Source organism: Mangifera indica, chromosome 17 (genome assembly GCF_011075055.1).
Source record: "Mangifera indica cultivar Alphonso chromosome 17, CATAS_Mindica_2.1, whole genome shotgun sequence".
Taxonomy (NCBI): Eukaryota; Viridiplantae; Streptophyta; class Magnoliopsida; order Sapindales; family Anacardiaceae; genus Mangifera; species Mangifera indica.
Window position 1 is genome coordinate 13,093,688 of NC_058153.1, and position 16,480 is coordinate 13,110,167.

The 16,480-nt window shown below is 28.9% G+C and overlaps 1 protein-coding gene across 3 annotated transcripts in view; it reads right to left on the reverse strand.

Moving 5' to 3' along the window:
• Positions 1-16,140, reverse strand: part of LOC123200580 — a 35,375-nt gene extending 19,235 nt beyond the window's left edge. The window contains exon 1 of one of the 3 annotated variants that reach the window (XM_044615827.1): positions 15,779-16,140. In XM_044615827.1, the coding sequence (XP_044471762.1) occupies positions 15,779-15,910 (132 nt within the window). In that variant the 5' untranslated portion in view covers positions 15,911-16,140. The remainder of the gene's footprint in view (positions 1-15,778) is intronic. The other 2 variants (XM_044615830.1, XM_044615829.1) reach the window with 2 other exon arrangements.
• Between the last annotated feature and the right edge of the window lie 340 nt (positions 16,141-16,480).

The window sequence follows — 16,480 nt, forward strand, 5'->3', positions numbered from 1 at the left end:
AAAGCCTAATAAATTTATTTATTTTTAATAAAAATATAAATAATTAATCATTTCAATAATGAAAATAATATTTATAATATGAGATATTTACTTCTCGTTAAAACTTTTTTTTGGGTAGTTTGAACAGACTGAATTGAATTTATTAAGTACAAACAAGAAATCTACTTTTGTTATCGTTTGGAGAAATGTTGAAATTGATATTTTATTTTTGTATATGGGAGTGAACCAACAACGTTTCACACTTTTTTTAAAATTATTTTAATTCTTTTAATCGAGAATGATGTCATCTATCTTGAATATAAAATAATTTGACTCGAATTTGACTCGACTCAATTCTTTTATGACTTGAAATTGATAGTTTGAATTCATGGTTTGGTTTAACTTGAATTTATGGTTCGAATCAATACTTTAAATTTGTAACTCTGCTCATAGTTACGAATTGATGGTCATAGTTTTGATGCACTATAATATTTCATATCTAATTAAGTTGTGGCTAAAATTTTGATCTATAACGATAGTGATATAAATTCATTGTTTTATATTTCATAATGTTACGGTTTTTTTGCAACTGTGACTCCTTATCAATCTCTTAATATAACACTATCGAATCCATTATTTTATATTTTATAACGCTCTGATTTTTTTGCAACTGTTGCTTATTATTAATTTAATACAACATTATTAAATATATTGTTTTATATCTTGTAATGTTACGGTTTTTTTTGTAACCATTGTTTATTGCCAATTTCCTAATGCAACAGTATTAAAATTGTAGTTTATGTTATTTTTAAGCAACGCTTTAAAAATCATAACCGAGTTAAGTGTTGTCTAAACTCTAATATATAGTTCAAGGACTTTTAAATCTTTAAGAATATTCAAAATTAACTATTATTCATCGAGACTTGAAAGTAAATAATATATTATTAGATAAACGTAAGAAGTTAAAAATATCATATTTCAGTATGGTTAGAATTTTTGTAAATGATGAACTTGAAGCAAACACTGAAAAAGTTGTTGGAACATAATAAGTATATATATTTCCTCTTTTAATTCGTCATATATGTTTTATAGTGGTGATTATAGTGAATTCTAAAAATGTGGAAGTTAAAAGATGAATTTTCAAAGACTATCAACTTTTTCTTAAAAAAAAAAGTTGTATTGACGAACTTAATTTTCAAAGACTATCAACTCAAACTTAATTTTCTAAGTCACGTTCTAGCTAGCTACTTCTGACGAACTTATATAATTTCAGTTATATTGACTATTAACTTAGGAGATTCCTTTAACTTTTTCTAATACCTCATATCTCTCTCTCTCTTTCTTTATGTATATATATATATATATATATATATATATATATATATATATATAAAAGCCCAATATTGATGTTTTCCTACCCAAGGTTTGATACTTTCTTAAAATTTTATCCATTAATTTTATAAAATCAAAAGTTTCATTCATCAATTGTTAAAATTAACAGAAATTATTAGTAATATAAATAATAATATAAAAACCCCAGATTCATTATTTTATACATTATCTCCTTTGTGTGTGACATGTGGCGAATTGATTTTACGTCATTCAATATTTTGGCGTCTTGGCAGAATGGATCAGCGATTTATTGACAAAACGCTGGTGTGACGAAATGAGTGTTAACCATGCGGGCCGCTGAACGAAATACGGCCGACTTTTTGCAAATTCGGCGACACAAACACTGACCCATTTGCAGTCCAAGTAGCCGTGTTTAATGGGCCATAAATGCTTGACATCCAACGACTGGTATTATTTTGACGAAAGGAATTGCTTCGCATCAACGCCATCTTTAATGCACCATAATTGAAAATAAGGAAAAAGGAAGTCATTTGGCCTTTCATCTTCCTATCCATTATAGCTTGTGGTCCTAAACAATCGGTGAACTGTTTACGTTCACGGCTAAGATGACGACGACAACACCTTCAAAAGCATAGGAAAACTTTTTAGTATGGCTCATTCGTAGTTTGTTGTGATTTGATGTCTATTATTCTGTTCATTAAAAAAAAAAATTCATTCTTTACATGGAATTGTTGTTACTTGTTCTGAGTGCTAAAAGTTTGGGTATGGTATGGTTTTGACACTTGTATATCTATCAATTTAGTTTGTGTATTATTATTATGTTCATTAAAATGAAAAAAAATTCGTTCGTTAAGGGTTTTGTATTCCATACATGATATCAAACTGTTGTTGTTTTTCCTTCTTTCTTCCACTGTTGTTAAAAAATTTTACTCTCATTTAATGAGTTTTTTCTTTTAATTTTGTGAAAAACGTGGATGTTGATATATAAGAGCTTCTCCATATCTTTGAAAATTTGTATAATATGCTATAAATTATGCATTTCTAGGATACATAATTTACAGCATTTCCAGCTTCAGTTTGAAACTCTAAATTGCGCAGCATATATGCAAACGAACAGATACACAATCCAGCTCTTCAAGCAATCCAACAATTCAGCCATTGATTTAGTCTAAAATGTAATTAACATAATTAACAAATCACATTAACGAATGTAACAATAGGAGAAGCACTATAATTAACATCAAATCGCTTGATTACTACAATAAATTAATAATTTAAATTAGAGGGCAATTTTGATCATTTTTTAGAAAGGGTAAAATAATTATTTAAATTAAAAGATACTTTGGTAATATTATTAAATATAAGATAAAATAGTCGTTTAAATCTGACTAATAGAAACTATTTAATTTAGCACTTAATGGGTGGGACTTTGGGTTTTACAAAGTCAGTGGATATGAATATAAGAAAACGTTAAAACTTAGGTGGGAATTAGTCCTCTGGCCACATAAATAGTATACAATTAGGTCAAAAGACTATTTCCCATCCAAGGTTTATTACAATGATAAATTCTTGTTATTTAAATTTTAAAAAATTAGATTCTCATTTGTCATTTATTTCTATTAATGAATTTTATTAAGTAAAAAGACAAAAAGGTCATTTTGCATAGATAATTTTATTTTCTCTTATTCTTTATATTTTCTCTTTTTCTTACTTTTTTTTTTTATTTTATCTTTTCAGAAGTTTGGAAGATGAACTATAATTTTTTATAATATCAGAGGTGTTAATGTAATTTTTTGGGGAGTTTGGAAATTTAAAAAAATTGTAAAGGTATTTTTGAAATTTTGAGTATTTCAATATTCTCCTCATTAATTTAAAACCATAGAAGTTATTGAAACTTATAATAAAATTTGATTGAAAATTTTGAAATTAATAAAGATAAGGTTGAAGTAGCAAGTGGTTTTGGAGTTTACATCAAATGAATATGAATCCAATAGTTACCACATTCTCATTTTCACATTTGCATTTAATTTGTTAATTTAATCCTCTCATATAAAATGACTACTCGTTAGGACACTTCAACGTTAAAAAAAAAAAAAATCTTGGCTTAATTAGTAGCTTATTTTCCTCAAGTTATAGGTCTTTAAAATATGCATTGAAGATTGCAACTAATAGGATTTTAACAAAGCTTAACAATAGCTCTTTCACTTGCCTTTAGTTTCACAGATTTCAAAGTAACTACTTCACTTTTCAACAACAGATAGAAAAAAACATTTTCAACAGGAAAACAAAGTTTACATATAATATTACAATACAACTTAACTTAATGACAAAGTTTTGTGAGGTGATCAATAATAAAGTAGTAGCAAGAGAACATTCATATCCTCACAAGATGAAACCAAGATCGTTGCCAATATAGATTTACATATAAAATTATAACAATTGCTAAAAGCATAATTATATACGTCACCACAAAACTTATATAGAAGATGTCCATTTCAACAAAATCACTGTCATTTTCTTCATTACATGATGAAGCTTTCGGTGCCAATGATGGTGATTCCAATGGGTTACAACTTTTATTCAATGGCAATCCACAAAGAAATTTATTACCTTCATAGCTACTCTCCTCAAATGTTGTAAATTGTTTAATTCTTTCAGGTGTTTTGCCTAATAAATTATTGTATGCTATACTGAATACAGATAAAGTATATATCTCTACTAGTTTAACAGGAATTTCTCTACTCAAATTATTATGGGAAAGATCCAAGCTCTCAATTTGTTTGAGATTTGAGAATGTCATTGGAATTGATCCTATCAAATTATTATTAGAGAGATTAAGAGTACGAATCTTAGTAAGATTTCCTATTGTATGAGGAATTTCACCGGACAATTTATTGCATGAATTCCAGACATAAATTTGAGGATTCTTCCTTTATAAGAGCATGATATATTTTTTGTGATAATTTTTATAGATTCTTCACTTCCTCTTGGAAGCTCATCATTCCCATTTGCTTCAAAAGGCTCATCTGTATAAATATAATGATGTCTATCCTCAATGCCAAAAGTTAAAGTTTCATCATTCCCATTTCCTTCAAAGAGGGCAGTAAAAGATAAATAAGAAGAAATTTTACCATGAAGATTGTTTTTCGAAATATCTATAAAGCATAATTGTCCCAAATTCCACAATTGAGTAGGTAATTCACCTTCAAGGTTGTTGTTACTTAAGATCAAGTAACTTAAAGAAGGGAGTTTCCCAATCCAACTTGGAATGTTCCCTTCTAAGTGGTTATAGCTAAAATCTAAAACCACCAAAGATGAACTATTAATGTAGAAAACATCTTTTAGTCGTCCTTGTAATTTATTTCCTGACAAGTGAATTTGTTTGATACCTAAAGGGCCAAAACAGGATGACAATCTTCCAGAGATATTATTATTTGAAAGGTCTAAAATATCAAGAGAACTATATTGAGAAAGTTCCCTCGGAAGTGGACCTTTAAATTGATTATTAGGCATTACTATATCAACTAAATTTGATAGATTTCCAAACCATCCTAAGATCTCACCTGAGAAATGATTATCATTGAGATATAATACTCTTAATGAGGAGCAATTTAACAAGCTTTCTAAGATCTTTCCACTAAAATGATTTCCACCCAAGTTTAACCACAACAATCCTGTCATGTTTAAATTATTGGAAAATATTTGACCTTGCATATCGTTATTTGATAGCATAAGTACTTCTAGTGAGAAACAACCCATGACTAAGTGTTCAGGTACTCTACTAGGCAATTTATTGTTAGATAAGTCCAAAATTCTCAATGACTTCATACCACCAAAAGCAGATGGAATACTATCATTGAAACCATTTCTAGACATGTTTAAATACATTAGGTTTGGTAGTTTTGCACCAATATCTAATGGAATTTGACCATGAAAGAAATTGAAGGAGACATCTAATGTTGTTATATTCGAATGGCACTTGAAAAGTTCCTGAAAGAGAGTTATTAACTAGATGAAGTGTTTCCAATCGGGTATTGTTATACAATAACCAATAAGGAAAATTTCCACCCAAGTTAATGTGGGAAGGGTAAACATCTTGCAAGTCATGTTGATGATAAAGAAATTTGGGATAAGTGCCAACATTTCCATAACCAGACAACGTTACAGAATTTAATTGAAATTTTGGGATCAAGGAATCTGACATCGTCTCCACATATAATTGGTTATTTTTACTCTTGAAATCTTTGAGGTTTAAAAGATTAATAAACGAATTGAGTGAAATTGGTATTTGAAAAAGATTGTTTGAAACGTCAAGAACTTTGAGGGATGCAAGATCCTTAAAGGGGAGACAAAGTGATGTTTCCTATAATTTGATTTAAAGAGATATATAATTGTTAAAGTGAAGTCAAATTTGCAAGACATGAAGGTAAGGTACCCCATAAATTATTGGATTCAATATACAACTCTTGCAAATGAACCATCTCACACACACCTGAAATAAAACATGTCATTTTAGTAAGGTGATATATAATCTAAAAATTTATGGAAATAATTAGTAAATCTAACTTTCACTGATTTTAGTTTTTTTACTGTTTATTATCTTAAATTCATCAGTTAATAAATACAAGTGATCTTTTAATACTTAACATAAATTGTTTAAATATTTTATTATTATAGTAAACATGGTTTATTATTTTTTTTTGGTCGCCTTTTCACTTAAGTATAATTTATTAATAGAAGTGATTTTTAAGTTAACACAAGAAACATGTAAATAATTTTTTCTTTGAACTGATGGCGAAAAAACTTACTCCCACCAAAGGTTTAGTGTATTGGCAAATTTTATACATTAATTGAAAAACTGAAGTACCTATGCATTGATTGTCAATGTGAATATATTCTATCAAACATAAGGGTAGTATAGAATTTTAATATATATTACAAATTCTATTATTATTATTATATTCATTTTTTTAAAGATGTAGAGTCAATAATTAATTAACCTTGTTTCTTTTCAATTGTCTTCTACAGAAACCATTAAAAGATTTTTTTACTATTTTTAAAAAAAACCTTGTTACTTTAACATTGGAGTGATGCTCATAGATTTGATAAAGGTGGGTACTGAACAAAATGTTCTAGAGTAGGAAAAGATGTCTTTGAAGAAGGAAATATCAACAACAGAGTGTTGAAAGGGATTGGGAGAAAAAGAGAGTGAGAGAAGCAGAGTAGGCGACAGTAGAGGTGAGGTGAGATGAGGTTTGAGAGAAAGAAATAGAATTAATGACGTAGAAAATATTTGAGAGACAGGTTGAGTTAATTTTATTTTTTTGTTTGAGAAATGAGAAAAGGGTATTTTTGTTATTATATTAATAAAAAGTACATCGATAATTTATAATTAAATTAACGGAATGGGATGATGGGTGGGTATACAGATTCTTCAAAATTAGTGGGTGAGACATTAACAATAAACTAAATCTTGGGTGGGAAAAAGGTTTTTTGGCCTTTATTTGTTGCAAAAGTATTTATTTGACTGACTAAATATTAAATTTCATTTACTTTTGTCTTGTGATATTTAGAAACATCTCATCCGTTGTAGCAATTTATTTTAAAACATTAATTTTATATACTTATTTGTTATTGAGTAGAATTAAAATTAGATGAAATTTTTTAATTTAAATTTTATCTTTATAACATAAATAGAATTGATGGCTTTGGGGAAACTATATATACTAATTATTGAAATACAATATATTTTACGCTAAGAGAAAGGAAAATAGTAGCTCAAAACCTTTCAATGTCTCAAATAATCAAAAGTAGAAAAGCAATCTCCAACTTAAAAAATATTTTATATGTTTCGATATATATATATATATATATATATATATATATATATATATATATATATATATATATATATATATAAGGTTTGACTTAAGCATGTTGTGAAAATCAAATATGAAGTGGGGGAGTAGAGAGAATATGAGCAAATGACTAACCTTAATCATATAATGTGTCATTAAGTCCACAATAAGACAATGATAATTGTTTAAGAGAAATTATCGGTCTAAAAATTTTAAAAAGATATTGTTGAAAGTTATATCATTCATAATCAAACTTTCCAAATTTTTTAAAGCAATTGGATCTGCAAATATTGACGTAAATGTTTGTGAATTTTATTGTTTGAAATATAGAAATTTAATAAAACCTATGCATTCCAAAAATCATTTTAAATTTTCAACATGTAAATATATATTAAGTTTAACTGCACAGTCTACTTATATATATATATATATATATATATATATAACAATAATTCTAAACATGAGCAATCTTATATCTACACATTTTTTAGTATACGATTGAATACATAAATAATATGTTATCATATAATTAGATTTTACTTTTTTTAAAATTTGAAATTACTAATTTACATGATGACATATCATATATGTATCTAATTACGTACTCAAAAGTGTATACACATAATTTTATTATAATAAATATTTAAGCAATGTTATGTACACATACTTTTAGTATACAGTAATATATTATTATATAATTAGATATTACTTTATTTTTAATTTATAATCATTCAATAATATAATAACATATCATCTATGTATTCAATTATATATTTAAAAATATATTTACATAGTTTCATTGTAATAAACATTTTGTTATGTGGACTTGAATACTAAAATGATTTCAATGCAACCCATTTTTGTCGTGGGCAACATTTAAGGTTAACTAAAAGTTTGACCAGTTAAAATATAATTATTTAATCTCTTTTTAGGAAACATTTCTTATCAAAATAATTAACTATATAATGCTACCTTTTGTGACTCACAACACACCACCTTCCCTCTATTTATAATACAACTAGACCTTCAGTCTATCCACCTATTCATATATATTGACTAAGACAACTATATATCAACTTTTATTTTTCTAGAGTATTGTAAACGTAACCTTATTTTCCAAAATTTGTTGAATTAGGCAACTCAAATTTTTTTTTAGAGTGTTGTGAACGTAATCTTATTTTCCAAGTTGATGTAATTGGTTAACAACTACACATGTTATTGTTATTTAATTTTAATTTTTTTTTATAGAAACATCTCATGGATCTTGAACATGGACCACGCGCTAGATAATTGCGAGTATGAAAACAATTTATCTTTCAACTATATTCTATTTTATTGAAAAAAAAAAAAAAACTATAACTTTGTAAGATAAAATATTAAAAAATGTTATATAAGAGAACTACTAATTTACAATGTTGTAAAATTGGCAAGAAATTATTAATCTAAAATAGTGGGATGATATAAAAATACATGTCAGTCATTGCTGAAAAGAATTTTATTTTATGGTAATGATACTGTAATAACAGTAACATAATACCAAAAACCTCATGTTATGGTAAAAGCAATGTTTAAGATCCAACTTGATGAATTTATAAAAGCATAAAATCTCAACTGTATTGATCAAAATTATATATAATTAATTTTTTAATTAATTTAAAGTCTAAATTAATATATAATTTTCATGAAAACAACATAAACACTTGTTTATTTATTGAAATTTTGTACATTTTCTATACATGTTTTGTATTTGTTTCAAAGACTTTAGAGTCAATGTAAATATCTAAAGTTTCTATATATACATGATATTTATATATCAAATATTTCTATGACATATAGTGTGTATTATTTCTTTGCTCGTTTACTATTACAACTTATTATTTTTCATGAAATTAACTCAAAGTATCCACCTTAGTTAAGTTTAACTTGAGGTAAGTTTGTTTTCAAAGAAATATCCATCTAGAAAATAATTTCCAATAATATGATGTTAATTCGCTGAAAGAACAGATGGAGAATTGGTTGCAAATGAATTCCATCCATTAATAGTAGAGAGAGTGATTGCATAATAAGATAAAATTTGGAATTCCAAAAAGCTCCACCATCTTAATTCCAAAAGCAAGTAATCCACCCATATAAATTGTTTGCAAAAATGAGAACAACGACAGCTCTTAATTCCTTTTCTTGCCAAAAGAGCCAGAAACTTATAACAGGGACTCTGAGATACTGGATGAAAACTCAAAAAGTATGCATCATCGAGGCATTTAAAGAGTCAACAAGGCTACCTTGAAGGTAAAGGCACCAACAGCAATGAAAGTGCCTCAACCCCCACCACACCCACACTACCTTTAAATTTTATCGTTTTACGCTATATCGATTCGTATTTTTCAGATTTCTGAAAAAATTTTCGATTGTTGTCATTCTAGGATTTTTCAACTTTTAGAATTCGAATTTCAGTTTCGTTTTTTCAAATTTCATCGTTTTACGATATATCGACTCGTATTTTTCAGATTTCCAAAGAATTTTTCGATTGTTATCATTCTAGGGTTTTTAAACTTTTAGAATTCGAATTTCAGTTCCGTTTTTTCAAATTTCACCGTTTTACGATATATCGACTCGTATTTTTTAGATTTTTGAAGAATTTTTCGATTGTTGCCATTCTAGGGTATTTCAACTTTTAGAATTCGAATTTCAGTTCCGTTTTTTCGATTTTCATCATTTCAGGATATATCAACTCATATTTTCTTATTTTCGGTTGATTTTTTGATTGTTAACATTCTATGGTATTTCAACTTATAGAAATCACATTTCATTGCAGTTTTTCCGTATTTCACCGTTTTTGGCTATGTCGACTCGTATTTTCTAGATTTCGATCAATTTTTTGATTATTGACATTTTAAGGTATTTCAACGTCTAGAATTTGAACAATCTTATTTGTTAAGTTTTGTCATTTCCTTTTGGGAAATTTTCAAAAATGTCCAAAATACCCTCCCACTAACCAAAAATTCCCAAAGTCACTATTTTAAGCAAAAAAGCCCAAATTCACTATTCTTAAGCAAAAATGCCCATGATTTTTTCTAAAATACCAAAATTACCCTTCCCTTCATTTATATAAACCTCCTCACTCACTAGAAGGGGTTAAATGAAATTTTATTAAAATTAGGGGGTATTGCGATATTAAACATTATAATAGCATTATAAATTTCTCAATGAAATTTTAGGAATAGATAATTAGGGGGTCAAACAAAATATTATTAAAATTTGGGGGGCATTTTGATATATCAACTCGTATTTTTCAGATTCTCGAAGAATTTTTCGATTGTTGTTATTCTAGGTTTTTCAACTTTTAGAATTCGAATTTCAGTTTCGTTTTTTCGAATTTCACTGTTTTACGAGATATCACTCGTATTTTTCAAATTTTCGAAGAATTTTTTGATTGTTGCCATTCTAGGGTTTTTCAATTTTTAGAATTTGAATTTCAGTTCTGTTTTTTTTAATTTCATCGTTTTACGAGATATCGACTCGTATTTTTCAAATTTCCAAAGAATTTTTTGATTGTTGCCATTCTAGGGTTTTCCAACTTTTGAAATTCGAATTTCAGTTTCATTTTTTCAAATTTCACCATTTTACGATAGATCGACTCGTATTTTTTAGATTTCTGAAGAATTTTTTGATTGTTGCATTCTAGAGTTTTTCAACTTTTAGAATTCGAATTTTAGTTCTGTTTCTTTGAATTTCACCGTTTTACGATAGATCGACCCGTATTTTTTTTATTTCTGAAGAATTTTTTTATTGTTGCCATTCTAGGGTTTTTCAACTTTTAGAATTCGAATTTCAACCCGTGCATGACATATCGCATCTGGCCGAAAGTGTCTAGACTCATCGGGGATTCGCAACTTGTCGTCAACCCGTTTTCTTCTGCGAGAATTATCCTACACAAATTTTAAAAATTCGTTAGACATTCAAAAAAACAAATTTGTAACCAAATGTATTCGTGGAAAAAACATAAAAAGAAGAAAAATACGAAATAATCAAAAAAGAAATGACAAAACTTAACAAATAAGATTGTTCGAATTCTAGACGTTGAAATGCCTTAAAATGTCAATAATTGTAAAATTGATCGAAATCTAGAAAATACGAGTCGATATAGCCAAAAACGGTGAAATACAAAAAAACTTCAATGAAATGTGATTTCTATAAGTTGAAATACCATAGAATGTTAGCAATCAAAAAATCGATCGAAAATAAGAAAATATGAGTTGATATATCCCGAAAACAGTGAAATTCGAAAAAACAAAATTCAAATTCAAATTCTAAAAGTTGAAATATCCTAAAATGACAATAATCAAAAAATTCTTCAGAAATCTAAAAAATACAAGTCGATATATCGTAAAAAGGTGAAATTCAAAAAAACAGAATTGAAATTCGAATTCTAAAAGTTGAAAAACCCTAGAATGGCAACAATCAAAAAATTCTTCAGAAATCTGAAAAATACGAGTCGATATCTCTTAAAACGGTGAAATTCAAAAAAATGAAACTGAAATTCGAATTCTAAAAGTTAAAAAACCCTAGAATGACAACAATCAAAAAATTATTTGGAAATCTAAAAAATACGAGTGATATATCGTAAAACGGTGAAATTTGAAAAACAGAACTGAAATTTGAATTTTAAAAGTTGAAAAACCCTAGAATGGTAACAATCAAACAATTCTTTGGAAATCTAAAAAATACGAGTCGATCTATCGTACAAAGGTGAAATTCAAAAAAACGGAACTGAAATTCGAATTCTAAAAGTTGAAAAACCCTAGAATGACAACAATCAAAAAATTCTTCAAAAATCTAAAAAATACGATCGATATATCGTAAAACGATAAAATTCAAAAAAGCGAAACTGAAATTCAAATTCTAAAAGTTGAAAAACCCTAGAATGGCAACAATCAAAAAATTCTTCAGAAATCTGAAAAATACGAGTTGATCTATCGTAAAATGGTGAAATTTGAAAAAACAGAATTGAAATTCAAATTCTAAAAGTTGAAAAACCCTAGAATGGGAACAATCGAAAAATTCTTCGGAAATCTGAAAAATACGAATCGATCTATCATAAAATAGTGAAATTCGAAAAAACGGTGAAATTCAAAAAAATGGAACTGAGATTCAAAAACACGAATCAATATATCCTATAAATGAAAAAATCGAAATATTGAGTTGAAATTATGTTATTACATCGTAAATTGTGCCAAAAGCTCCAAAATTCAAAAAATCGAATCTCAAATTTGAAAATTACATATAAAAAACCCTAAAACAGAAAAAACGGATATAAAATTCGAAAACTGCACGATCAGAAACCCTAGATAACAAAATTCTTAATTTACCCCCTCATGAAAATTCCTTTTTAAAACAGGTCAACTGTTATATGGCAAATTTTAGAAAAACCCGTTGTGTTCTAATGAATCTCCCCGGCTCCCCAATATTTTAACAAAGCTATTTTACCCCCCTAACCCACGGTCAATGTCTGCTGACCATGGGAGAAATCGTTTGACTGTGGGAAATACTGTTCCCATGATCGGACTGCCAATCCTTCGGCAGCCATTTGCAGCCAAAACTTGGTTGTTTTGGCCAAAATTTGTTCATAAATCAAATGTACACGTTGTATAACACAAAACCCCTCAATCAATTCAACGAAAACAACCAAGAATAAAAACATTTTAAGCATTGTTCAAATTGAAACCCTAAAATTTCAAACCTCGAAATCTCAATCAAATCTCAATAATATGAGCAATAACTTGATTCAAACAAGATTATGGGAGATATACTAACCTTTTTTGCCATTTGCGGTTGCCGGAAAGCAAGAAAATCGGCGGAAATTTGGTTGACCGTGGGAAGTAAGAAATTTGCTGTGTTTATATATGGGGGCAGTTTCGTCATTTCACAAAACCTGGGCATTTTTGCTTAAACCTGAATATTTTGGGTAATTTTCCTTAGACCCCCTAAATTTTGACTATTTTTTATAATTTCCCTTTCCTTTTTGATTATTTCGTATTTTTTTCTTTTTATGTTTTTTCCACGAATACATTTGTTTACATATTTGTTTTTTTGAATGTCTAACGAATTTTTAAAATTTGTGCAGGATAATTCTCACAAAAGAAGGTAAAATAAATCGATTAATGTTAATTGTAATGTAGAATGAAATAATGAATTAATAGTTTTTTGTATCATGCAGCTGGTTCGTATAGCACGTGGTCGGATCATTCGGAAGGGTCCGCTGGTTCGCACCCCGTATACAAATCCACTCAGAGGGAGGGCGAAACGGTAACTCCTGACCATTCGATCCTCTACGTCAGAGTATGAGGAATCTTTCCTCACATGGTATATCAGAGTTGCGGCTTCTGACACGCATGATGTCTACTTCGTCGGATCGAAGTCGAAGGACGGCTTTTGGCGGCTTATTGTAGAGTTCCGTGAGCGGCTAACCGACGATGTAAGCTGTCTATACTATATAATTTGGTAAAAAGTTTGATATATTTATCAATAACTAACACGTGAACTTGTTTATACCATTTTAGCATGTAGATTCTTTTTTGGCTTTATTATGTCAGCACCAGGACGAGCACCGTACGACTGTTTCCCAGCGTTGGATGACTGCCCACACATTCTTCGGAGACCATATTGAGATGGCTTGAAAGAGTTGACAGACCACACCGATTGACGAGTTTGAGTTTTCGGGGCTTTTCACGAGGATGGTTGAGGCAACGTACACCCCGGGATTGTTGTACAAACCATGGGGGATGGTCGATCAGGTATAGTGTATATATATTTCTATTACATTGAATTGGTTGACGACAGCGATAATTAACTATTTGTCAATGTTTATAAGTTTACATCCTTATAAACTTCGACAATGCACATTGGGTCGCTAGAGTTATAGATTTTCGTGAGTGGTCGATTACGGTATACGATTCGAAGGTATCATATTCGGAGAATATGAGGTCTCTTGAGCAGCACATGCAACCGTATATGACATTCATTCCCTTGCTTCTGGGAGGACTCTACGACGTGATTCCCTTGCTTTGTATCGAGCGACGGATATCCCTCAGTAGGGATTGGGCTCCGATGACTGTGGCGTGTTTATGTTATGTTTTTTTTAGTGTTTAGCGTTGTCACGGAGCTACGATTTTCCCCGAGAGTCGTCTACCTCTATGCGTCGACGTTTAGCATCGCAGTTGTATTTTCACTATATCGAGTAGCTCACGGATGTATATTTAGTTACCTCGTTATTTGTTTATCGTTCTTCATATGTTCGTATGTATATATTTATTGTATGTGCGTATGTGTACGATGTACTTTATCTGCCATTATATATAGATATGTATTTGATTTCATTATATATGTGATTTGAGTGATGTATCGTAAAATGGTGAAATTCGAATTCTAAAAGTTGAAATACCCTAGAATAGCAATAATCGAAAAATTCTTCAGAAATTTAAAAAATACGAGTCGATATATCGTAAAACGATGAAATTCAAAAAAACGAAACTGAAATTCGAGTTCTAAAAGTTGAAATACCCTAGAATGGCAACAATCGAAAAATTCTTCAGAAATTTGAAAAATACGAGTCGATCTATCGTAAAACTATGAAATTCAAAAAAACGGAACTGAAATTCGAATTCTAAAAGTTGAAATACCCTAGAATGGAAACAATAAAAAAATTCTTCGAAAATCTGAAAAATACGAGTCAATCTATCGTAAAACGATGAAATTCAAAAAAATGGAACTGAAATTCGAATTCTAAAAGTTGAAAAACCCTAAAATGGCAACAATAAAAAAATTCTTCAAAAATCTGAAAAATACGAGTCGATATATCAAAATGCGCTCCAAATTTTAATAACATTTTGTTTGACCCCTCAATTATCTGTTCCTAAAATTTCATTGAGAAATTTATAATGCTCTTATAACGTTTAATATCACAATACCCTTCTAATTTTAATAAAATTTCATTTAACCCCTTCTAGTGAGTGAGGAGGTTTATATAAATGAAGGGAAGGGTAATTTTGGTATTTTAAAAAAAATCATGGGCATTTTTGTTTAGGAATAGTGAATTTGGGCATTTTTGCTTGAAAATAGTGACTTTGGGCATTTTTGCTTAGTGGGAGGGTATTTTGGCCATTTTTGATAATTTCCCAGAAAAAAAACCCAGAATGGGGAAACAGAAGGAAAAGACATGCCAAAACCAGTGATTTCGTCTTAATAGCTATCATTCATATGATAAAGCATCCTTAAAATATAAGAAAGGACTGATTAACCAATAGAAATACCAGTAATTATACATAAAACATTGCCTCTATATCATATCAAGAATTCAAAGGCTTCCTTTACATCATAATTTAAAAGAAATTAGGAGCAAACCCTGGCCATAGTCCATATTAGCGACCGGGGTTTTACAAAAAGCCAAGAGAACAATAAAACCACCAATCCAAATAATAGGATTGACTTTGATGGAACAAAGCTGTAGAAACCTAATAAAAGATAAAACCCCCGCATCAAAATCAATCACTGCTGAAACCTGAAAGAAAAAACACATAACAAATAGGATTTACCAATTTCTGTTCGATTCTCGGTCGGATATTGTCTCTCGTCGTCATCGGTTGGTCGGTCGTCCTCTCAGTTCGTTGCTTGGTCTCCCTCGGTCGGATTTCGTCTCTCCTCATCATCCGTCGATCGTCCGTCATCTTGAGTATCGTCGCACAGTCTTGTTTGTTGCTCTCAGTTGGTCGCCACTCGCTTGGTCGTTGCCGGTCGCCGATTTCATAAGATTTTAGGAATAATGCGCTGGTTTGGGAAAGACTGGAATAGAGCTGGAGAATTGAAACTAGAAAGCTGATTCGATATCTTTTGGAGAAGTGAAATGGAAATTGAATTAGACATTTTGATTTTGTAATGGAGTAAAACGGAAACGATTCACATTTTTTTTAAATTTCTTACACCTTGGTGACGGTCTTGGGTTTAAATAATATTTTATTATTTATTTTAAATATTATTAGATGAAAATTATTATTATATTTGATAAAAATAAATAATTATAAATAATTACTATATTTTATTAAAAATAATAAAATAATATTAAAATATTATTTTACGTAAATATTTTTATTATAATTATTTTAAAATATATTTCATATTACTTGTTACATGAATTAGAAGTGAGACTATTTCAGTTTTAAAAAATATAATTTTTTAATATTTAATATGAATGTGATAATCATATTATCATCTACATTATCTATCATATCACATAAGTA